Source organism: Oncorhynchus mykiss, chromosome 5 (assembly GCF_057628025.1).
Source record: "Oncorhynchus mykiss isolate SJ-2025 chromosome 5, ASM5762802v1, whole genome shotgun sequence".
Classification (NCBI taxonomy): Eukaryota; Metazoa; Chordata; class Actinopteri; order Salmoniformes; family Salmonidae; genus Oncorhynchus; species Oncorhynchus mykiss.
In genome coordinates this window covers 23,550,247-23,573,800 of record NC_143026.1, presented here as the reverse complement: position 1 = coordinate 23,573,800, position 23,554 = coordinate 23,550,247, and the positions used below count along the sequence as shown (strand labels likewise).

The window sequence follows — 23,554 nt, the reverse complement described above, 5'->3', positions numbered from 1 at the left end:
CCTTCTACCTCTCCCTCTACCCTTCAACCTCCCCCTCTCCGCTTCTACCTTCCCCATCTACCTCCCCCTCTCCCCTTCTACCTCCCTCTCTACGCTTCTACCTTCCCATCTACCTCCCCCTCTCCCCTTCTACCTCCCTCTCTACGCTTCTACCTTCCCCATCTACATCCCCTCTCCCCTTCTACCTCCCTCTCTACGCTTCTACATTCCCCATCCACCCTTCTACCTTCCCCTCTACCTCCCCCTCTACCCTTCTACATTCCCCTATACCCTTCTACCTCCCCCTCTACCCTTCTACCGCCCCCTATACCCTCCTACCTTCCCTTCTACCTTCCCCTCTACCCTTCTACCTTCCCCTCTACCCTTCTACCTCCCCCTATACCCTTCTACCTTCCCTTCTACCTCCCCCTCTACCCTTCTACCTTCCCTTCTATCTCCCTCTCTACCCTTCTACCTCCCCCTCTACCCTTCTACCTTCCCTTCTACCTCCCTCTCTATCCTTCTACCTCCCCCTCTACCCTTCTACCTTCCCCTCTACCTCCCCCTCTACCCTCCCCTCTACCTCCACCTCTACCTTTCTACTTCAATCTCTATGCTTCTACCTCCGCCCTCTCCTGTCTACCTCCCCCTCTCCTGTCTACCTCCCCCTCTCCTGTCTACCTCTCCCTCCCGTCTACCTCTCCCTCTCCCGTCTACCTCTCCCTCTCCCGTCTACCTCCCCTTCTTTCCGTCTACCTTCCCCTCTACCTCCCCCTCTACCCTTCTACCTCCCCCTCTACCCTTCTACCTTCCCTTCTACCTCCCCCTCTACCCTTCTACCTCCCCCTCTACCCTTCTACCTCCCCCTATACCCTTCTACCTTCCCTTCTACCTCCCCCTCTACCCTTCTACCTCCCCCTCTACCCTTCTACCTTCCCCTCTATCTCCCCGTCTACCTCCCCGTCTCCTGTCTACCTCCCCCTCTCCCGTTTACCTCCCCCTCTCTCCGTCTACCTCCCCCTCTCCATGTCTACATCCCCTCTACCTCCCCCTGTCTATCTCTTCCTCTACCCTTCTACTTCCACCTCTATGCTTCTACCTCCCCCTTCTACCTCTCCCTCTACCCTTCTACCTCCCCCTCTCCCCTTCTACTTCCCTCTCTACGCTTCTACCTTCCCCATCTACATCTCCTCTCCCCTTCTACCTCCCTCTCTACGCTTCTACCTTCCCATCTACCTCCCCCTCTCCCCTTCTACTTCCCTCTCTACGTTTCTACCTTCCCCATCTACATCCCCTCTCCCCTTCTACCTCCCTCTCTACCCTTCTACATTCCCCTATACCCTTCTACCTTCCCTTCTACCTCCCCCTCTACCCTTCTACCTCCCCCTATACCCTCCTACCTTCCCTTCTACCTCCCCATCTACCCTTCTACCTCCCCCTCTACCCTTCTACCTCCCCCTATACCCTTTTACCTTCCCTTCTACCTTCCCCTCTACCCTTCTACCTCCCCCTATACCCTTCTACCTTCCCTTCTACCTCCCCCTCTACCCTTCTACCTCCCCCTCTACCCTTCTACCTTCCCCTCTACCTCCCCCTCTACCCTCCCCTCTACCTCCCCCTCTACCTTTCTACTTCCCTCTCTAGGCTTCTACCTCCGCCCTCTCCTGTCTACCTCCCCCTCTCCTGTCTACCTCCCCCTCTCCTGTCTACCTCTCCCTCTCCCGTCTACCTCTCCCTCTCCTGTCTACCTCCCCTTATTTCCGTCTGCCTCCCCCTCTACCTCCCCCTCTCCTGTCTACCTCCCCCTCTCCTGTCTACCTCTCCCTCTCCCATCTACCTCCCCCTCGCCTGTCTACCTCTCCCTCTCCCATCTACCTCACCCTCTCTCCGTCTGCCTCCCCGTCTACCTCCCTCTCCATGTCTACCTCCCCCTCTCTCCGTCTACCTCCCCCTCTCCATGTCTACATCCCCCTCTCCCCCTCTACCTCTCCCTCTCCCTGTCTATCTCTTCCTCTACCCTTCCTACTTTCCTCTCTATGCTTCTACCTTCCCCATCTACCTCCCCCTCTCCTCCTTCTACCTCCCTCTCTACCCTTCTACCTTCCCCATATACCCTTCTACCTCCCCCTCTACCTCCCCCTCTACCCTTCTACCTCCACATCTACGCTTCAACCTTCCCCATCTACCTCCCTCTCTATGCTTCTACATCTCCCTCTCCCCGTCTTCCTCTTCCTCTACCCTTCTACTTTCCTCTCTATGCTTCTACCTTCCCCATCTACCTCCCCCTCTCCCCTTCTACCTCCCTCTCCTCCTTCTACCTCCCTCTCTACCCTTCTACCTTCCCCATATACCCTTCTACCTCCCCCTCTACCTTCCCCTCTACCTCTACCTCCACCTCTACCCTTCTACCTCCCCCTCTACCTTCCCCTACCTCTACCTCCACCTCTACCCTTCTACCTTCCCCTCTACCTCCCCCTGTCTACCTCTTCCTCTACCCTTCTACCTCCACCTCTACCCTTCTACCTTCCCCTCTACCTCCCCCTCTCCCCTTCTACCTCCCCCTCTCCCTGTCTACCTCCCCATCTCCCTGTCTACCTCCCCCTGTCTACCTCTCTCTCTCCCGTCTACCGACCCATCTCCCTGCCTACCTCTCCCTCTCCCATCTACCTCCCCATCTCCCTGTCTACCTCTCCCTCTCCCTGTCTACCTCCCCCTGTCTACCTCCTCCTCTCCCTGTCTACCTCCCCCTCTCCCTGTCTACCTCCCCATCTCCCTGTCTACCTCTCCCTCTCCGTCTGCCTCCCCATCTCCCTGTCTACCTCCCCCTCTCCCTGTCTACCTCTCCCTCTCCCGTTTCCCTCCCCCTCTCTCCGTCTACCTCCCCCTCTCCATGTCTACATCCCCCTCTACCTCCCCTGTCTATCTCTTCCTCTACCCTTCTACTTCCACCTCTATGCTTCTACCTCCCCCTTCTACCTCTCCCTCTACCCTTCAACCTCCCCCTCTCCGCTTCTACCTTCCCCATCTACATCCCCTCTCCCCTTCTACCTCCCTCTCTACGCTTCTACCTTCCCATCTACCTCCCCCTCTCCCCTTCTACCTCCCTCTCTACGCTTCTACCTTCCCCATCTACATCCCCTCTCCCCTTCTACCTCCCTCTCTACGCTTCTACATTCCCCATCCACCCTTCTACCTTCCCCTCTACCTCCCCCTCTACCCTTCTACATTCCCCTATACCCTTCTACCTTCCCTTCTACCTCCCCCTCTACCCTTCTACCGCCCCCTATACCCTCCTACCTTCCCTTCTACCTCCCCCTCTACCCTTCTACCTTCCCCTCTACCCTTCTACCTCCCCCTATACCCTTCTACCTTCCCTTCTACCTCCCCCTCTACCCTTCTACCTCCCCCTATACCCTTCTACCTTCCCTTCTATCTCCCTCTCTACCCTTCTACCTCCCCCTCTACCCTTCTACCTTCCCTTCTACCTCCCTCTCTATCCTTCTACCTCCCCCTCTACCCTTCTACCTTCCCCTCTACCTCCCCCTCTACCCTCCCCTCTACCTCCACCTCTACCTTTCTACTTCAATCTCTATGCTTCTACCTCCGCCCTCTCCTGTCTACCTCTCCCTCTCCCGTCTACCTCTCCCTCTCCCGTCTACCTCTCCCTCTCCCGTCTACCTCTCCCTCTCCCTGTCTACCTCTCCCTCTCCCTGTCTATCTCCCCCTCTCCCTCTCCCGTCTACCTCCTCTCCCTGTCTACCTCCCCATCACCCTGTCTACCTCTCCTTCTCTGTCTGCCTCCCCATCTCCCTGTCTACCTCCCCCTGTCTACCTCTCTCTCTCCCGTCTACCGACCCATCTCCCTGCCTACCTCTCCCTCTCCCATCTACCTCCCCATCTCCCTGTCTACCTCTCCCTCTCCCTGTCTACCTCCCCCTGTCTACCTCCTCCTCTCCCTGTCTACCTCCCCCTCTCCCTGTCTACCTCCCCATCTCCCTGTCTACCTCTCCCTCTCCGTCTGCCTCCCCATCTCCCTGTCTACCTCCCCCTCTCCCTGTCTACCTCTCCCTCTCCCGTTTCCCTCCCCCTCTCTCCGTCTACCTCCCCCTCTCCATGTCTACATCCCCCTCTACCTCCCCTGTCTATCTCTTCCTCTACCCTTCTACTTCCACCTCTATGCTTCTACCTCCCCCTTCTACCTCTCCCTCTACCCTTCAACCTCCCCCTCTCCGCTTCTACCTTCCCCATCTACATCCCCTCTCCCCTTCTACCTCCCTCTCTACGCTTCTACCTTCCCATCTACCTCCCCCTCTCCCCTTCTACCTCCCTCTCTACGCTTCTACCTTCCCCATCTACATCCCCTCTCCCCTTCTACCTCCCTCTCTACGCTTCTACATTCCCCATCCACCCTTCTACCTTCCCCTCTACCTCCCCCTCTACCCTTCTACATTCCCCTATACCCTTCTACCTTCCCTTCTACCTCCCCCTCTACCCTTCTACCGCCCCCTATACCCTCCTACCTTCCCTTCTACCTCCCCCTCTACCCTTCTACCTTCCCCTCTACCCTTCTACCTCCCCCTATACCCTTCTACCTTCCCTTCTACCTCCCCCTCTACCCTTCTACCTCCCCCTATACCCTTCTACCTTCCCTTCTATCTCCCTCTCTACCCTTCTACCTCCCCCTCTACCCTTCTACCTTCCCTTCTACCTCCCTCTCTATCCTTCTACCTCCCCCTCTACCCTTCTACCTTCCCCTCTACCTCCCCCTCTACCCTCCCCTCTACCTCCACCTCTACCTTTCTACTTCAATCTCTATGCTTCTACCTCCGCCCTCTCCTGTCTACCTCTCCCTCTCCCGTCTACCTCTCCCTCTCCCGTCTACCTCTCCCTCTCCCGTCTACCTCTCCCTCTCCCTGTCTACCTCTCCCTCTCCCTGTCTATCTCCCCCTCTCCCTCTCCCGTCTACCTCCTCTCCCTGTCTACCTCCCCATCACCCTGTCTACCTCTCCTTCTCTGTCTGCCTCCCCATCCCCCCGTCTACCTCCCCCTCTCCCTGTCTACCTCTCCCTCTCCCGTCTACCTCCCCCTCTCCCTGTCTACCTCCCCATCTCCCTGTCTACCTCTCTCTCTCCCGTCTACCTCTCCCTCTCCCGTCTACCTCTCCCTCTCCCGTCTACCTCTCCCTCTCCCCATCTACCTCCCCCTCTCCCTGTCTACCTCTCCCTCTCCCGTCTACCTCCCCCTCTCCCTGTCTACCTCCCCATCTCCCTGTCTACCTCCCCCTGTCTACCTCTCTCTCTCCCGTCTACCGACCCATCTCCCTGCCTACCTCTCCCTCTCCCATCTACCTCCCCATCTCCCTGTCTACCTCTACCTCTCCCTGTCTACCTCCCCCTGTCTACCTCCTCCTCTCCCTGTCTACCTCCCCCTCTCCCTGTCTACCTCCCCATCTCCCTGTCTACCTCTCCCTCTCCGTCTGCCTCCCCATCTCCCTGTCTACCTCCCCCTCTCCCTGTCTACCTCTCCCGTTTCCCTCCCCCTCTCTCCGTCTACCTCCCCCTCTCCATGTCTACATCCCCCTCTACCTCCCCTGTCTATCTCTTCCTCTACCCTTCTACTTCCACCTCTATGCTTCTACCTCCCCCTTCTACCTCTCCCTCTACCCTTCAACCTCCCCCTCTCCGCTTCTACCTTCCCCATCTACATCCCCTCTCCCCTTCTACCTCCCTCTCTACGCTTCTACCTTCCCATCTACCTCCCCCTCTCCCCTTCTACCTCCCTCTCTACGCTTCTACCTTCCCCATCTACATCCCCTCTCCCCTTCTACCTCCCTCTCTACGCTTCTACATTCCCCATCCACCCTTCTACCTTCCCCTCTACCTCCCCCTCTACCCTTCTACATTCCCCTATACCCTTCTACCTTCCCTTCTACCTCCCCCTCTACCCTTCTACCGCCCCCTATACCCTCCTACCTTCCCTTCTACCTCCCCCTCTACCCTTCTACCTTCCCCTCTACCCTTCTACCTCCCCCTATACCCTTCTACCTTCCCTTCTACCTCCCCCTCTACCCTTCTACCTCCCCCTATACCCTTCTACCTTCCCTTCTATCTCCCTCTCTACCCTTCTACCTCCCCCTCTACCCTTCTACCTTCCCTTCTACCTCCCTCTCTATCCTTCTACCTCCCCCTCTACCCTTCTACCTTCCCCTCTACCTCCCCCTCTACCCTCCCCTCTACCTCCACCTCTACCTTTCTACTTCAATCTCTATGCTTCTACCTCCGCCCTCTCCTGTCTACCTCTCCCTCTCCCGTCTACCTCTCCCTCTCCCGTCTACCTCTCCCTCTCCCGTCTACCTCTCCCTCTCCCTGTCTACCTCTCCCTCTCCCTGTCTATCTCCCCCTCTCCCTCTCCCGTCTACCTCCTCTCCCTGTCTACCTCCCCATCACCCTGTCTACCTCTCCTTCTCTGTCTGCCTCCCCATCCCCCCGTCTACCTCCCCCTCTCCCTGTCTACCTCTCCCTCTCCCGTCTACCTCCCCCTCTCCCTGTCTACCTCCCCATCTCCCTGTCTACCTCTCTCTCTCCCGTCTACCTCTCCCTCTCCCGTCTACCTCTCCCTCTCCCGTCTACCTCTCCCTCTCCCCATCTACCTCCCCCTCTCCCTGTCTACCTCTCCCTCTCCCGTCTACCTCCCCCTCTCCCTGTCTACCTCCCCATCTCCCTGTCTACCTCCCCCTGTCTACCTCTCTCTCTCCCGTCTACCGACCCATCTCCCTGCCTACCTCTCCCTCTCCCATCTACCTCCCCATCTCCCTGTCTACCTCTACCTCTCCCTGTCTACCTCCCCCTGTCTACCTCCTCCTCTCCCTGTCTACCTCCCCCTCTCCCTGTCTACCTCCCCATCTCCCTGTCTACCTCTCCCTCTCCGTCTGCCTCCCCATCTCCCTGTCTACCTCCCCCTCTCCCTGTCTACCTCTCCCGTTTCCCTCCCCCTCTCTCCGTCTACCTCCCCCTCTCCATGTCTACATCCCCCTCTACCTCCCCTGTCTATCTCTTCCTCTACCCTTCTACTTCCACCTCTATGCTTCTACCTCCCCCTTCTACCTCTCCCTCTACCCTTCAACCTCCCCCTCTCCGCTTCTACCTTCCCCATCTACATCCCCTCTCCCCTTCTACCTCCCTCTCTACGCTTCTACCTTCCCATCTACCTCCCCCTCTCCCCTTCTACCTCCCTCTCTACGCTTCTACCTTCCCCATCTACATCCCCTCTCCCCTTCTACCTCCCTCTCTACGCTTCTACATTCCCCATCCACCCTTCTACCTTCCCCTCTACCTCCCCCTCTACCCTTCTACATTCCCCTATACCCTTCTACCTCCCCCTCTACCCTTCTACCGCCCCCTATACCCTCCTACCTTCCCTTCTACCTTCCCCTCTACCCTTCTACCTTCCCCTCTACCCTTCTACCTCCCCCTATACCCTTCTACCTTCCCTTCTACCTCCCCCTCTACCCTTCTACCTTCCCTTCTATCTCCCTCTCTACCCTTCTACCTCCCCCTCTACCCTTCTACCTTCCCTTCTACCTCCCTCTCTATCCTTCTACCTCCCCCTCTACCCTTCTACCTTCCCCTCTACCTCCCCCTCTACCCTCCCCTCTACCTCCACCTCTACCTTTCTACTTCAATCTCTATGCTTCTACCTCCGCCCTCTCCTGTCTACCTCCCCCTCTCCTGTCTACCTCCCCCTCTCCTGTCTACCTCTCCCTCCCGTCTACCTCTCCCTCTCCCGTCTACCTCTCCCTCTCCCGTCTACCTCCCCTTCTTTCCGTCTACCTTCCCCTCTACCTCCCCCTCTACCCTTCTACCTCCCCCTCTACCTCCCCCTCTACCCTTCTACCTCCCCCTCTACCCTTCTACCTTCCCTTCTACCTCCCCCTCTACCCTTCTACCTCCCCCTATACCCTTCTACCTTCCCTTCTACCTCCCCCTCTACCCTTCTACCTCCCCCTCTACCCTTCTACCTTCCCCTCTACCTCCCCGTCTACCTCCCCGTCTCCTGTCTACCTCCCCCTCTCCCGTTTACCTCCCCCTCTCTCCGTCTACCTCCCCCTCTCCATGTCTACATCCCCTCTACCTCCCCCTGTCTATCTCTTCCTCTACCCTTCTACTTCCACCTCTATGCTTCTACCTCCCCCTTCTACCTCTCCCTCTACCCTTCTACCTCCCCCTCTCCCCTTCTACTTCCCTCTCTACGCTTCTACCTTCCCCATCTACATCCCCTCTCCCCTTCTACCTCCCTCTCTACGCTTCTACCTTCCCATCTACCTCCCCCTCTCCCCTTCTACTTCCCTCTCTACGCTTCTACCTTCCCCATCTACATCCCCTCTCCCCTTCTACCTCCCTCTCTACCCTTCTACATTCCCCTATACCCTTCTACCTTCCCTTCTACCTCCCCCTCTACCCTTCTACCTCCCCCTATACCCTCCTACCTTCCCTTCTACCTCCCCATCTACCCTTCTACCTCCCCCTCTACCCTTCTACCTCCCCCTATACCCTTTTACCTTCCCTTCTACCTTCCCCTCTACCCTTCTACCTCCCCCTATACCCTTCTACCTTCCCTTCTACCTCCCCCTCTACCCTTCTACCTCCCCCTCTACCCTTCTACCTTCCCCTCTACCTCCCCCTCTACCCTCCCCTCTACCTCCCCCTCTACCTTTCTACTTCCCTCTCTAGGCTTCTACCTCCGCCCTCTCCTGTCTACCTCCCCCTCTCCTGTCTACCTCCCCCTCTCCTGTCTACCTCTCCCTCTCCCGTCTACCTCTCCCTCTCCTGTCTACCTCCCCTTATTTCCGTCTGCCTCCCCCTCTACCTCCCCCTCTCCTGTCTACCTCCCCCTCTCCTGTCTACCTCTCCCTCTCCCATCTACCTCCCCCTCTCCTGTCTACCTCTCCCTCTCCCATCTACCTCACCCTCTCTCCGTCTGCCTCCCCGTCTACCTCCCTCTCCATGTCTACCTCCCCCTCTCTCCGTCTACCTCCCCCTCTCCATGTCTACATCCCCCTCTCCCCCTCTACCTCTCCCTCTCCCTGTCTATCTCTTCCTCTACCCTTCCTACTTTCTTCTCTATGCTTCTACCTTCCCCATCTACCTCCCCCTCTCCTCCTTCTACCTCCCTCTCTACCCTTCTACCTTCCCCATATACCCTTCTACCTCCCCCTCTACCTCCCCCTCTACCCTTCTACCTCCACATCTACGCTTCAACCTTCCCCATCTACCTCCCTCTCTATGCTTCTACATCTCCCTCTCCCCGTCTTCCTCTTCCTCTACCCTTCTACTTTCCTCTCTATGCTTCTACCTTCCCCATCTACCTCCCCCTCTCCCCTTCTACCTCCCTCTCCTCCTTCTACCTCCCTCTCTACCCTTCTACCTTCCCCATATACCCTTCTACCTCCCCCTCTACCTTCCCCTCTACCTCTACCTCCACCTCTACCCTTCTACCTCCCCCTCTACCTTCCCCTACCTCTACCTCCACCTCTACCCTTCTACCTTCCCCTCTACCTCCCCCTGTCTACCTCTTCCTCTACCCTTCTACCTCCACCTCTACCCTTCTACCTTCCCCTCTACCTCCCCCTCTCCCCTTCTACCTACCTCTCTACGCTTCTACATCTCCCTCTCCCCGTCTACCTCCCCCTCTAGCCTTCTACCTACCCCTTTACCCTTCTAACCTTCTACCTCCCCCTCTCCCTGTCTATCTCTTCCTCTACCCTTCTACCTCCACCTCTACCCTTCTACCTTCCCCTCTACCTCCCCCTCTACCCTTCTACCTCCACGCTTCTACCTTCCCCATCTACCTCCCTCTCCCCCTTCTACCTCCCTCTCTACGCTCCTACATCCCCCTCTCCCTGTCTTCCTCTTCCTCTACCCTTCTACCTCCCCCCTACCCTTATACCTTCCCTTCTACCTCCCCCTCTACCCTTCTACATCCCCCTCTCCCATTCTACCGCCCCCTCTACCCTTCTACCGCCCCCTCTACCCTTCTACCTCCCCCTATACCCTTCTACCTCCCCCTCTACCCTTCTACCTCCCCCTCTACCCTTCTACCTCCCCCTCTACCCTTCTACCTCCCCCTCTCCCCTTCTACCTCCCTCTCTACACTTCTATCACCCTCTCTACCCAACTACCTCCCTCTCTACCTCTCTGTCGGGTGTCTGTGTGCTCTAGTTGTGTCTGTGTTCCTGCTCTGTTCTGTTCTCCAGATTGAGATGCCGCGGCGGATGGTCTGTGACCTTCATGGTGCCTCAGATCGGCGGCTGGCACTGATTTCTGATTTAGTGTCGATCCGCTGCGCTTGTCAGGGGCTGCGAGGTGCTTTCCATGTGGTAATAGAAAAGCTCAAGGGCAGCTGGAGAAGGGAGGAGGGAGACAGAGAGAGAGAGAGAGAGAGAGAGAGAGAGAGAAAGAGAGAAAGAAAGAAAGAAAGAAAGAAAGAAAGAAAGAAAGAAAGAAAGAAAGAAAGAGAGAGAGAGGGAAGGAAGGAAGGATTGGTGGCAGTGGTGTGGGTTGAAGAAGTGGAGGAGGGAGGAGAGGTGAATAAGGCTTGAATGTGCAACTATTTGTCGACTATCAGAGCTGAGTGGGTTAGATGTACAGAGGTTTGGATAGGGGTGAGAGAAGAGGAGAGCAAGGAAGAGGAAAATATGAAGGAGAAAGAGGAGAGAGAAGGAAGTTGGGAGACATACTGTAGGAGGAAAGAGGAGGGGTCAGGAAAGCTGAGAGGAAAATAAAGAGAGGAGGAGAATCGAGGGAGAAGGACACAGTGTCCACACATAATATGTCAACATGAACAATGGAAGGAATCAGCAGCATGAGGAAATGATCAAACGAATGAGGACCACCAAACACTACCACTAACAAGTGTGTGTGAGAGAGAGAGAGAGAGAGAGAGAGAGAGAGAGAGAGAGAGAGCACCGAGATCAGAGGCAAAGTGTTCCTCCTCTTCCTCCTTCCCTCCTGTTCTGCTTGCCCCCCCCCCCCCCCATCCCATCCCATCTCACCCTCCCTGATAGGAAAACAAATGGTTATGATGATGGAAAAGGATTTAAGGTGAGATTTAACCGAGAGCTGGCTACAGCATTCGATAAGAGCCACTCCCACATTTACCCGGTGCTAGCTGTGATGTGACTGTAAAAGCCTTGTAGTGGAGAGAGGCTCATTCCTGACCAACACACCTCACTGTCCCTCCGCATTACCTCCTCACTGTGTCCTGCTTTACCCACTCATACCTCTGCATCCGCCATGCCCATACACACTACATCTACACTGACAACATTCACACTATACTGATACACACTACATTCACACTGATACACACTACATTCACAACTGATACACACTACATTCACACTAATATACACTACATTCACACTGATATACACTATATTCAAACTATACTGATACACACTACATGTAGTGAATATAGTGTAGTGTAGTGTGTGTAGAGTCAGTGCCTGAGTTAGTTCACGAAAGGGTCAATGCAGGTTGTCCAGGTAGCCATTTTATTAGCTTTTTAGCAGCTTTGTTTTGTAGTCTTATGGCTTGGCAGTAGAAGCTGTTCAGGGTTCTTTTGGTTCCAGACATAGTACCGCAATGGTATCACTTGCCGTGCTGTAGCAGAGAGAACAGTCTATCGCTTGGGAGGCTGGAGTCTTTGAAAAAATGTTGGGCCTTCCTCAGCGCATGCTCTGAGTATGCATCCTGTTATTCAATCTGGCCCCGCGGCCTTGTAAATTTGAACCTGTTTAAAGGTATTATTTACATCGGCTACAGAGAGTGAGATCATACAGTTGTCCGGAACAGCCGGTGCACTCATGCATGGTTCAGTGTTGCTTGCGTCGAAGCCAGCATAGAAGGCATTTAGCTCATCTGGTAGACTCACATCGCTGGGCAGCTCACAGCTGAGTTTCTCTTTGTAATCTGTGATAGTTTGCAAGCCCTGCCACATCTGTTGAGCATCAGAGCCGGAGTGGTAGAATTCGATCTTAGTCCTGTATTGACGCTCTTTGCCTGTTTGATGGTTTACCCGGATTAGGTCGTAGCGGGATTTCATTTTAGCATCCGGATTAGTATCCCACTTCTTGAAAGTGGCAGCTCTAGCCTCAAATTCAGTGCGGATGTTGCCTGTAATCCATGGCTTCTGGTTGGGCTATGTACGTACGGTCATTATGGGGACGACGTCGTCAAAGCTATTGATGAAGCTGGTGACTGATGTGATAAACTTCTCAATGTTATTTGATGAATCCAGGAACATATTCCAATCTGTGCTGGTGAAACATCCACTTCCTTGGACCACTTCCGTATTGAGTGCGTTACTGGTACTTACTGTGTGAGCATTTGCTTGTAAGCGGGAAGCAGGATGGAGTTATGGTCTGATTTGCCAAAGGGAGGGCGGGTGAGGGCCTTGTATGTGTTTCTGTGTGTGGAGTAAAGGTGATGTAGAGTTTTGTTGCAGAGGTGACAAAATGAGCTAAAACCGATTTCAGTTTCACTGCATTAAAATCACCGGACAAATAAACAGCGCCTCTGAATGTGCATTTTCTTGTTAACTTATAGCCCTATACAGCTTGTTGAGTGCGGTCTTAGTGCCAGCATTGCTTTGTGGTGGTAAGTAAACAGCTATGAAAAGTACATATGAAATCTCTCTTGGTAAATAGTATGATCTGCAGCTTATCATGAGGTATTCTAACTCAGGCGAGCAAAAACTTGAGACTTCCTTAGTATTAGAGATCGCTCACCAACTGTTGTTAACAAAGACACACATCCCTCCTCCCTTTGTCTTGCCTAAGTCATCTGGTCTAGACGATACATAGAAAAAACAGTGAGATGTATATCCATGTCCTCGTTCAGCCACGACTGATAAAAATAGGATATTACAGTTGTTCATGTCCCGTTGATAGGATAGTCTCGAAGGAGCTCATCCAGTTTGTTCTTCATTGATTACACATTTGGCAATAGAACAGAGGGCAATGGTGTTCTACTGTATTTGTTTGCCGACATAGTCTCATCAGGGTGCCTCCCCTCCCCCGCCTGTGTTTCGCCACCGCTTCCTCTTTCGAGGATTAGGGCCTGGTTTGGAGTAACGTCCAGAGCTGCCGACTCGTTGAAGTGGACATTTTCGTCCAAATCGAGGTTAGTAATCGCTGTTCTGATGTCCAGAAGTTGTTTCCGGTCATAGCAATTAATGGCAGAGACATTATGTACAAAAGAAGTTACGATCAGCGTAAAAAATACACACAAAATATCAGAATTTATCAGGAGCTTGTAAGACAGATGCTATCCACTGCAGGGCCATGTCTTACATTCACACTGATACACACAATATTCACACTGATACACACAATATTCACACTGATACACACAATATTCAAACTGATACACACAATATTCACACTGATACACACAATATTCAAACTGATACACACAATATTCAAACTGATACACACAATATTCAAACTGATACACACAATATTCACACTGATACACACAATATTCACACTGATACACACAATATTCACACTGATACACACAATATTCACACTGATACACACAATATTCACACTGATACACACAATATTCAAACTGATACACACAATATTCACACTGATACACACAATATTCACACAATATTCAAACTGATGGACTAGTAATCGAAAGGTCGCAAGATTGAATCCCCGAGCTGACCTGGTAAAAATCTGTCATTCTGCCCCTGAACAAGGCAGAACCCACTGTTCCTAGGCCGTCATTGAAAATAAGAATTTGTTCTAAATTGACTTGCCTAGTTAAATAAAGGTAAAAAGAAACATTTTTGACAAATCTAACTGATACACACAACATTCAAACTGATACACACAACATTCAAACTGATACACACAACATTCACATTATACTGATACATACTACCCTCACACTACAATACAAGAGGTGTAAAGGCAGTGTTAAAGTTCTGTATCTCATGACTGATAAGAAGAAAGTGTTGTATACAGATGTATTGTTGTAACAGTAATATTAATGTACAATATACTGCAATGACACTGTTACAACACATTCATACTGTAATATAATAGACAGTGACTGGAATAGTGTGGTCAGAAACTTTAAGAGCAGACTAAGGAGCATGACCAGATTCAGGCCTCTGTCACTCCAATTTGTCACATGAGTAAAACTGTAATTGCTGTTTATCCATCAACATAGGTCAATGTTGGATAATTAACCTATCACACACACATACACACACACACACACACTTTGAGTGCTCTGTTCTCTCAAATGTTTTGCAAAAATGGATGTGGGATGGTGATATCAAAATGTCAACTATTACAACTATCTCTAAGTGTTCTGTGGGGTCCAGTGGTTACAACCGATGACCCTGGCACACATGTAAGCCAGAGTCGGCAAAGGGTTCAAATCCGGCCCCCCTTTAACGTCCATGTCTATCCGACACTTAACTATCCATTCAATAAAGCAAAACATTGAAATAATACCCTTTAAAAACTGCAACAACAAAAAAATAACATATTTAATTCTCACTCTCTTTCTCTCTCTGACCCCAGTGATGCTCCGTTCATTTGCTCTTATGGATAGATAATGGGCACAAAATTGAATCTCTTCATTTGCATGTAATATAATTAAGACATTCTCAAACGATGACGGATGGTGGGAGCTGCTAGGTGTCAGTCAGTCTGGTCAGACTGGACCAAACACAGCCAGAGCAAGACTCTTCACTACTTAGACTGAAATGAATAAAACCTGGAGATGGAATTCTTCACCATGCGCCATCTGAAACAACAATCACCGGCCAAGATATTGTCCTGTCTGTCAGACCAAATAATGTCTCTCCTCCATTATAACCATGCCTTCCCATCATTGTCAGACATATCCAGAGTTGTATCACACCATTAGTAGAATAGAGTAGAACGCAAAGACCTAATGCTCTTCCCTATGTTTTTAAGAGTGATCCAACCAATTTTACCAATGGTTGTGATAATGATTTAAACATTGGTACACACTGTGCATAGTACAACATCACTAGTATTAAATAGCTATGCTATTTTTTTTGTGACCAGAGTTGCTGTTGTGTTCTCAGTTATTCTCATCCATTTGTGCTGAATGGGAGTGGTAGTCAATGTTGCATTAAAAACATAGAACATACTGATGTGCTGGTTGGAATATTGGCATAGCAGTTGTAATGATATCTGTAATCTTCTGCAGTGACATTTTCCAATGAATGGGTAGGTAAATGAGGGTGGAACAATGCATGGCAATATATGCATAAACAGCTATTGTACATCAATGCATAAACACACACTCTCTCAGGAAGCTTTCGAACACATTCTCTCACCCTTTTAAATACACACACAAGCACTCACCCACCCCTGCACACACAAACACATACGCACACACACTCGCACGCACACAGAGCCTGAGAGAAAATTAATGAGCTCTCATTCATAATCCTGGACAAAGAGAGCCATATTCACCCTTGGATGGTTTATTGACTGATTTCATTTATTTCTGTGAAATAAATAGGAGGTAAACATTGGCTCGCTCCCACATTTTCCGCGACACACTCGCTGCACAGAATTCTGGGAGAAATGATCCCACCAACAGCGGGGTCACTGATTGGCTCTCGCGTCAGTGTGTGACAAATTACCCAATGAGAAATGGGTTACCCATTTCCACAAAGTAATTAACCTGGGTGATAGTGAAACAAATTATTACATTTATGTAATATTATTTCGCATCTGTCGCCAGGACTGGGAAAATCTTTATCCCTGTGCACGCCTCCCCAACCCTCCTGATTGTCATGTGATGCTTTGTGAATATTAACACATCCAGACGTCGACACATGCGCGCACACACACACTGGTGTTCACTCGGATATTGAGTGCCAGTTGTTGCACTTTTTGTAGCTTTATTATTTATTTATGCTAGTTTGTTATGGAGGAGAGCATCCAGATCAACAGTGATACTCTACATCGTGTGCTGGATGTTCCGATCCAGGTAAAGAACCATCAACAATGGGTAGATCTTGAATGTAATACTATTGAGAATGTGACCTAAAGAAGTAACAGTGGCAGCCAAAGAAAAACAGGGTGTAGGTGGGTTTCGTTAACCAAACTATCTGTTGCCCAACCCCAGACAACATTACTAATATGAAGATGATTATTATTATTTAAAATTAACTCATTTGTAAACACATTACTGCATTTACCAAGCGTCTCATGTGGAGACATTGTCCTATATCCTTTCTTCAGGTAGTCCCATGCTCCAACCATAGACATAGGCCTACTGTCATAAGCAGAGAAGGTCACATAGATCAGTGGTTCCAACACACACACAGAGAGAGACAGACAGAGACGAGAGAGAGAGAGAGAAAAAGAAAGAGAGGGGGGATAAGATATGTGTAGAGTTTAATAGCTGGCTCCACATGCCTGTTTGATGTTCTGTCGGAGGCGGTATAAATTATGCTGCTGCTGCACCACGATTTAGAGCTTGTCGCCGTTTTGTTGGGGAGATTATCCTCAGGGACGTGCGTTAATACAGCCGAGATTGCTCCAAATATGGGTTTGACGAATGAATCCGTGATATACATTGACATGACGAAACAAAATATAGGCCTGTACAATCAACGTTACAGCGCGATAGTATCCATCAAATCTAAGGTCAAACCCGTCAATGGAGCTCGGGGGGAAGAGAAGGCAGAACTCATGGCACGGGTCGCATTTACTTGACATATTTGGCTGGATAGGATGTGTCATTCGATTCAGCAAAAACGTTTGTTGTTTTGAAAGATGTGCACGACTTAACACGTATTTCTGTTATAGAAATCATAGAAATCTATAAATATAAAGATATATTATTAATTGCCTTGAGCTTTCATATCCATAACACACCCACATTCTTGTCCACTTGCTTTTCTCTAGTCTGGGGGTGGAATTCCATCAGTAGCCTACGTCGGTGAAATATCAGTAGCAATACATATTGGACGGATATACTGTAGACTATTTACAGCTCGTTGTTAGATAGTTTGATGTTTTGATCATCGGTTTTCCTATTTATTGTAGGCCTACCGTATATCACCGGAGAACGGTGACTCATGCCCGTGCCTCCGAGTCCGGGTATGAAGCATTTCAGGGAAATAAAAATAAACATTAGGTCAGTATTTGATTTTGATCGGCTGGGTGCATGCGTCACGTTCAAGAAAAGGAGGTTGATTCGTGATGTGACATATTGAAAATGATTTTAATTTGTTCATTTACAGTCAATTGATAAAAACATGGCCATGAAACGAAATGGTTTGTTCAGTATCAGATCAAACATTTAAGAAATTCTGATATGATAATAAGCACAGACAATAATTTAGAACATATCACAAACTGACCAAATGGGAACAAGTCAAGGATGCTTCCTCTACACAAAACATCCTATATAACAGATTATATTCAAGTCGATTTTTCTTGTCTTAATTATAGTAGGCCTGTTTCCGTAAATTTACCTTGGCCAGCACATGCAGTCAAGTTCGTTTCCATGTTGTGTGATTCCTTTGAGATTATCGCTTGTCTTCCTCTTCCGTTGTATGAATCTTTGTATGCTTTTCAAACAAAAAAAACTCCCAGGTGTGTGAGATCTGCACGTGCACTGCGCATGCCCGTGGCCAATCATGGTTACATGCTGTGCAGCAGGTGACATTAAAAACGAGTTTTATTCTTTTTTGAGCGTTTTTACACCCTCGACCATCGGCCAGTGGAAACTGTTAGAAACTCCAGTAGCAAATATCAGCACTATTTTGTTATAGACAAAGAAAATGAAAACGAGGTGGTAAATATATATTTTTTAATAAATAAAATGATAAACAAATAAATAAATATACATAGCCTACATGTAAAATAAATCAAGTTATAAAAGTTATAAATCAATACATGCACATCATAAATGAATAAGCTAAACATTTACCCATTTATCCACCTTCAAATCGTTTGGTTTTAGTATTAGTGTGTCAACAAATCTGTGGCTGTTGTTTTGCAGCTGCCTTGCTTTTTTTGCTTGGAGACATTCTCATCCTTGTCCAACTGTATTGGGCTGGATGTGTTCAACAACAAAACAAAAAATGATAGATGACAAAGTAAAAAGAAAAACGCTTAAAACGTGGTGCTTGGCTTGGTGGTGGTTGGCCTACTACTAAGTAAAACTCATGGATACTGTGTGCTCCAGCGCTTTTCGCCGCAGGGAGGCGATGCTCGTCCCTCTCCAGACGTCATTTTCCGGGGAGCTACACAGCTGGGGAGAGCTCGTCACGTTGGTGGGACCGGACAGGGAGGCCGGGACCATCCCGGGGAACGGGTTCTGGTAGAGGTGAGACTGGAGTCCGGATCCGTTCGACGACATGTTGGATAGCCCCATGGAGTTGGGCGGCGGGCCGGACAGGCTGCACTGGGACAGGGACTGCGCCATGGCATGCTGGTGCTGGCGACCCAGGGCTGGAGGGAGCTGCAGCTGAGAGACGCCTGGCATCCCTGCCGTGGCCCAGCGGGTGTCGTTGGCGTGGAAGGAGCACAGGCTGTCGCCCATGGCCGCGGCGGCGGCAGCAGCAGAGTTGAACTGACTGTGCAGGCCGTGGTGGGTGGGCAGCAGCGTTCCCGGAGCGCGGAAAACGTTGGTGGTCTTCTTGCGCTTCTTCCACTTGGCGCGTCGGTTCTGGAACCAAACCTGGAGTAGAGAGAGAGGGGGAGAGACGGCTTAGAATCTGGCTACAATGTCATCAATGTGAGACACAATGAGTAGGCTACTGTACATTTATATATACGGTCACTTTAACGCACGGGAAAGAGATGTAGGTTCTTAGAAGAGCAGGAAGCCCATAACACAGATATGTCCATTACAAATCTTATTTATATCAGCGGATTCCATGAATAACACTAGATATGATATACATCGGATGAAATTATATGCCATAAACGAAGGATTTGATATCTTACATGACATAACGCCAAAAATCCATGTCAGTAAATGGTCTCTGCCTGCATTAGTCCATGGATATAAAATACAAATGGCTACGTCAGAAAACACGATAGCCCTGTGCGGGAGGTGGTCCAGCCAGCTGACAATATGTGATTGTGACTGTTATGAGCCCTATAGCCCATGATTTTGATATGCATTTTAAATAGGCTATCCGAAACCCGTTTACTATTTAGAATATTATAAAAAATTATACAGAGCGATTTACAGTAGAGTGCATACCTTTTTCGTACTTTTTCGTACTATCAAACTAATTTGCTGCATAACATGGATATAAACACTTACTTTTGGCCTACACAAAGCAGCAATAATATTAGTATTTCGGAAATAAAGGTGTTATTAATGTGGCCTAGGCCTCAGTTGTAAATGGCACAAGCAGTGTTTATTCTGCGGGTCCTTGAGAGACTGTCTATATAGATCTCATAGTAGGCCTAACCCGGTTAGCGCCGATGATTAATGTGAAGATTTGGTTGAGACACTGTGCCGTAGTATTAAGAGGCCCAATCTCAGTCCATCCCACCGAGCAGCCAGCCGTGAAATCAGGCCTCAAATGCATTACACTTCAAAGGAAAGAAAATGCAATTTCTCATTCTGTTTAAAAGACAGAGTACACGTTCAGCGCTTCCGCCATTAAGACGTGGAACTCTGACAGGCCCATTTCAGAAGAGAACAGCGCAAGCTGCATGCGCCTTCTCATTCGAGACATCCCAGATGTAGGCTATTTTTACCCACTGGCTTCCTATTATTATTATCATTGGCTATACGCTTCATAAAGGGCTCGTCATTTCGCTAATTCTTATTTTATGTAAATAAGATATTGAAACCAAATTGATCCGTGCAATAATAATGATTACCGCGGTTACTGTTTCACATGTGAACGACTCCTCTGCATTTTTCACTGCCGTTTAATATTCCCTTATCGCAATAAATAATTCAGAAATTGGTTGATAATAATGGATTTGGTTTTATTGCACTATCATCGTGAGAAGGGCTACATGATAATGAACGACGATGCATCAGAGGACCCAAACCAACTGCTATGTCGAGCTATTATTGAATTAATCTCGTGAGCTATTTTGACAACTGAGCTATATGGAATGTAAAGGGAAACCCATGTCACCCAATATCGATATAGAAGTAACTATGTTGTAAAAGATAGTTTAATAGTGAGGGTATAATAAAGATAAAATTATCATTCCATTTTCATTATGCATGAGAACGCACAAATATAGGCCCACTCCAATAGGACAACAAAACGAAACGTTATTAGATTTTAAGTACCAAAGTCATTGCCTAATAAAATAGCCTTACCTCTTGTATAATTTCATCTGGCCCATTGAGAGTTGTATGTGTGGCTTATTGCATATGCACATTGCACATTATCCTTTGTGTAGTTTACCGTGCATAATAATTCAGTCAAATGTATGCATGTAAAATTGAATGTTGTTTTTGATACATTGAGTAGGAAAAAATACACTCATATTTAGGAAATTCTCATTTTCATGAATTATATCGGCTACCTAGGCTTACATTAAGATGCCCTTAATATGTCCACGTACAATCTGTAATTTTCAGATATTATAACACTTACACTCATGGAATTTAAATTATAATAACTATCCAATTCGATTTATTAATGCAACGTTGTAGGCATGGGTTGCACGTTTCATCCCAATCTTGTGTTGAACGTTCGTTTTAAGAATGATGCCCAGCTGAGAATTCTGTTCAATGCGGTCTCAATGGGTGGTGATGAAGATGTAATCTTAAATGCATAACTGTGGATGGGAAACACGATGACATTTCAAAAGGATTAGCAGGAAAAGCTTTTGTCATCATCATTGTGATGTTTCCAGATTGACATTAGATGCAGTATAACGTTAGCTAGTTAATATTGATGGGAGAGCAACCACATTTTAGCTAGCTAACGTTAGCATTGATAGCTATTTCTGACGAATTTGAGAGAGATGGCAAAGTTGCCATGAGCTAGCAAAGTAAATATGACGACATTATAATAATGGCAAAGTTGTTTTCTACTAATTATTTGTCTACGTTAGCAATGTCATTTTATTTCCAGGCCACTATAGTGTAAATTTGACTAAACAGTCACTAGCCCCTGCTCAGAAAGACTTGGCATTAGGCCTAAACATCCATCAGACGTCAATATTCTGCGGCATCTGTAGAATGCACCTATGGTAAAAGCGGTTTTAATCTCCAATTAGATTTGCTTATTAGTTCTGTTCGTTCATTCTGGACAAGTGTATCTCATAACATCCCGGTTTTGTCAGCTCTGTCTTGAATAACATAATTTTGGGACACGTTTCTTGCATCAAATCGCTGTAGAACGTTATTACCCGGGCTCTTGCGCGTTATTTTCAGAACCATGGACAGCTCGCTCAATATTGTTATTGTGCACGTGAAGTGAAATAATAACATAGTGCAGTTTTTGTCAGAGATTTAGGTTAGTCTAGCATACATCTTGTATTTCCTGATACTTTTAACAACAAAAAGAAGGCCCTCAAAAAATACAATCGAGGTTCAGGTGTAAGCTATTATTATTTTTGACACAAGGAAATAAAAGATGGTTGGCTCGAGGAACACAAGGCGTGGCCTATATGCTATACTCCTATAGTATATCGCTAATGGATTACATGTAGTTTTAGTTCCAAGGGAATAGCCTATTAGTGGCAAATATTTTAGGTTATTATACATTTCTAGTGGCCAAATTTTTACGCAGTATGAAGATGTATGGTAGGCCTATTTTAATCCCTTCAATAGTCCACACTTCATCTTCTTTAGATTCAAGCTACTTAGCCTATATTATATTGGCACTTCTGTGAGAACAGCTGTGAGTTGGATATTTTCACCGAGTGGTAATTTAGACTGTAATGAAGATGTACTTTGCAATTAGCCGTGGTGCCTAGTTACTTGAGGAAATATTGTTATTGTGCACGTGAAGTGAAATAATAACACCCACTGACGGTTAATATTTACATTATTTTTGAGGGTTGAGAGGGCAAATTGCATACACATTTCATCACATCATTTCCCTAGTACACTACTCTTACAGTGTTATTATAGGCTACTTGTTCAAAATCATTTGCTATGACATACATTTCCCAATCCATATCACAAACAAACCTGCACGCGAGATTCCGTTACCTGAACGCGAGATTCCGTTAGGCCGATCCGTAGGGCCAGTTCCTCCCTCATGAAGATATCTGGGTAGTGCGTTTTGGCGAAGCTGCGCTCCAGTTCGTTAAGTTGGGCTGGAGTGAATCGGGTCCGGTGTCGCTTCTGTTTCTGACTCTGACTTCCTCCGGATTGGCTGGAGTTATTCTGCTGCTGCTTGTCCTGTTGCTCTTTACTGTTGGCCTGCACGCCGGAAGGGTTGGATCCACCATTGTTGATATCGTCTCCAGGGAGCATGGTGGTCCCCTCCACGGTGTCTGGCCCCGGGGCTAGCTCGCCGGAGTGGCCGGGGTCAGGTCCAACTCCACCACCTAGCCTGCACTTCAGAGCCTCCCTGTGACCCAGCAGCTCTGCCGCGGCATCCTTCATCCCTGGATAGACAACACCCGGTCAGAATTTAAAGGCAATGCCACAACTATTCTGTATAGGCTAATGCATAGGAAAAAAATTAATTAGTATGATATATTGTTAAAATACATTGTTTAGTTAGATTATCGAAAGTGACACTTTTATAAGGCTAACGAAGTCTAGCAAGAGGATAATAGTTTGTCATGCATGCAGATAATTGGTTGAACATTTTGTCATTTTACAAAATGCTCTCTAAAAACATGATGAATCCATCGAAGTGGACATTACATTATGGATAAAACCAGACACTAACTGTATTTTAAACAAGCACATAAGTATCATAGGCTACAGCGTTTAATCTAGGCTACTCCTTAATTCCATTTGATCACATCAATAATTTAGAAAACGGTTAAATCAAATTACGCAGTAATATAATAATTACTTTTCCAATGAATTATCTCACTTAACTGACATTAAGATAAAATAAGAAACAAATTGTCAATTTTCTCTGCTTGATTTAGATTAGAAGTGCCTCCAGCTTACAGTAGAGTTGAAGACCGGAGTTTGGCGACGATAACTCACCGAGGCGAGCATCCAGGAGGTCGGCGTGCGAAAGCATTGCGCACCTCTCCAGTGCGAAATGCTATTTCAAAAAAATCTCTATGACTTTAACCTGTTTAAAAAATATATATAGCCTAAATAAAAGCAAATTCTGTTTGTGGTTAAAAAAGGAGGTTCCTTGCATTATAATGTCCTTTAGAGAAACGGGGAGGCGCCTAACAACCCAATGAACCCATGAGCTTCTTTAAAGGAGAGCCAATCAGATTTGAAGCTCGAGATATGTCAACAACCTCGAGACCCCAGAGCAGCCAGCCACTCAAATTCTCCCATCCAGCCAAATTCACAAGTTCATTTCTCCTCATTTCTGTAATTGGCTTTGATTTCAACTCCAAATTATATCAAATAAAATC

General features: G+C 48.4%; 1 protein-coding gene across 4 annotated transcripts; it reads right to left on the bottom strand.

Moving 5' to 3' along the window:
- Positions 1–17,254: 17,254 nt before the first annotated feature.
- Positions 17,255–23,307, bottom strand: LOC110523452 (homeobox protein orthopedia B-like). 4 transcript variants are annotated; one of them, XM_021602144.3, is made up of 3 exons: positions 23,127–23,307; positions 22,206–22,606; positions 17,255–18,737 (listed from the first exon to the last, which is right to left on the bottom strand). In XM_021602144.3, the coding sequence occupies exons 1-3, from the start codon at positions 23,200–23,202 to the stop codon at positions 18,210–18,212; spliced, it is 1,005 nt and encodes a 334-aa protein (XP_021457819.1). In that variant the 5' UTR covers positions 23,203–23,307; the 3' UTR covers positions 17,255–18,209. The 4 variants fall into 4 exon arrangements, with proteins under 4 accessions (XP_021457819.1, XP_021457821.1, XP_021457818.1 ...); XM_021602146.3 differs by having other exon boundaries at positions 23,166–23,301; XM_021602143.3 differs by having other exon boundaries at positions 22,185–22,606; positions 23,127–23,294.
- Positions 23,308–23,554: the final 247 nt, after the last annotated feature.

Bases quoted from the DNA above. Each gene is read 5' to 3' on its own strand.
- LOC110523452 (XM_021602143.3), bottom strand. From the start codon at position 23,202: ATGCTTTCGCACGCCGACCTCCTGGATGCTCGCCTCGGTGAGTTATCG. The intron at 22,607-23,126 runs GTAAGCTGGAGG...TTGTCTATCCAG, and splicing joins CTCCGGTCTTCAACTCTACT to GGATGAAGGATGCCGCGGCA. The intron at 18,738-22,184 runs GTTTGTTTGTGA...TCTCTACTCCAG, and splicing joins TAACGGAATCTCGCGTGCAG to GTTTGGTTCCAGAACCGACG.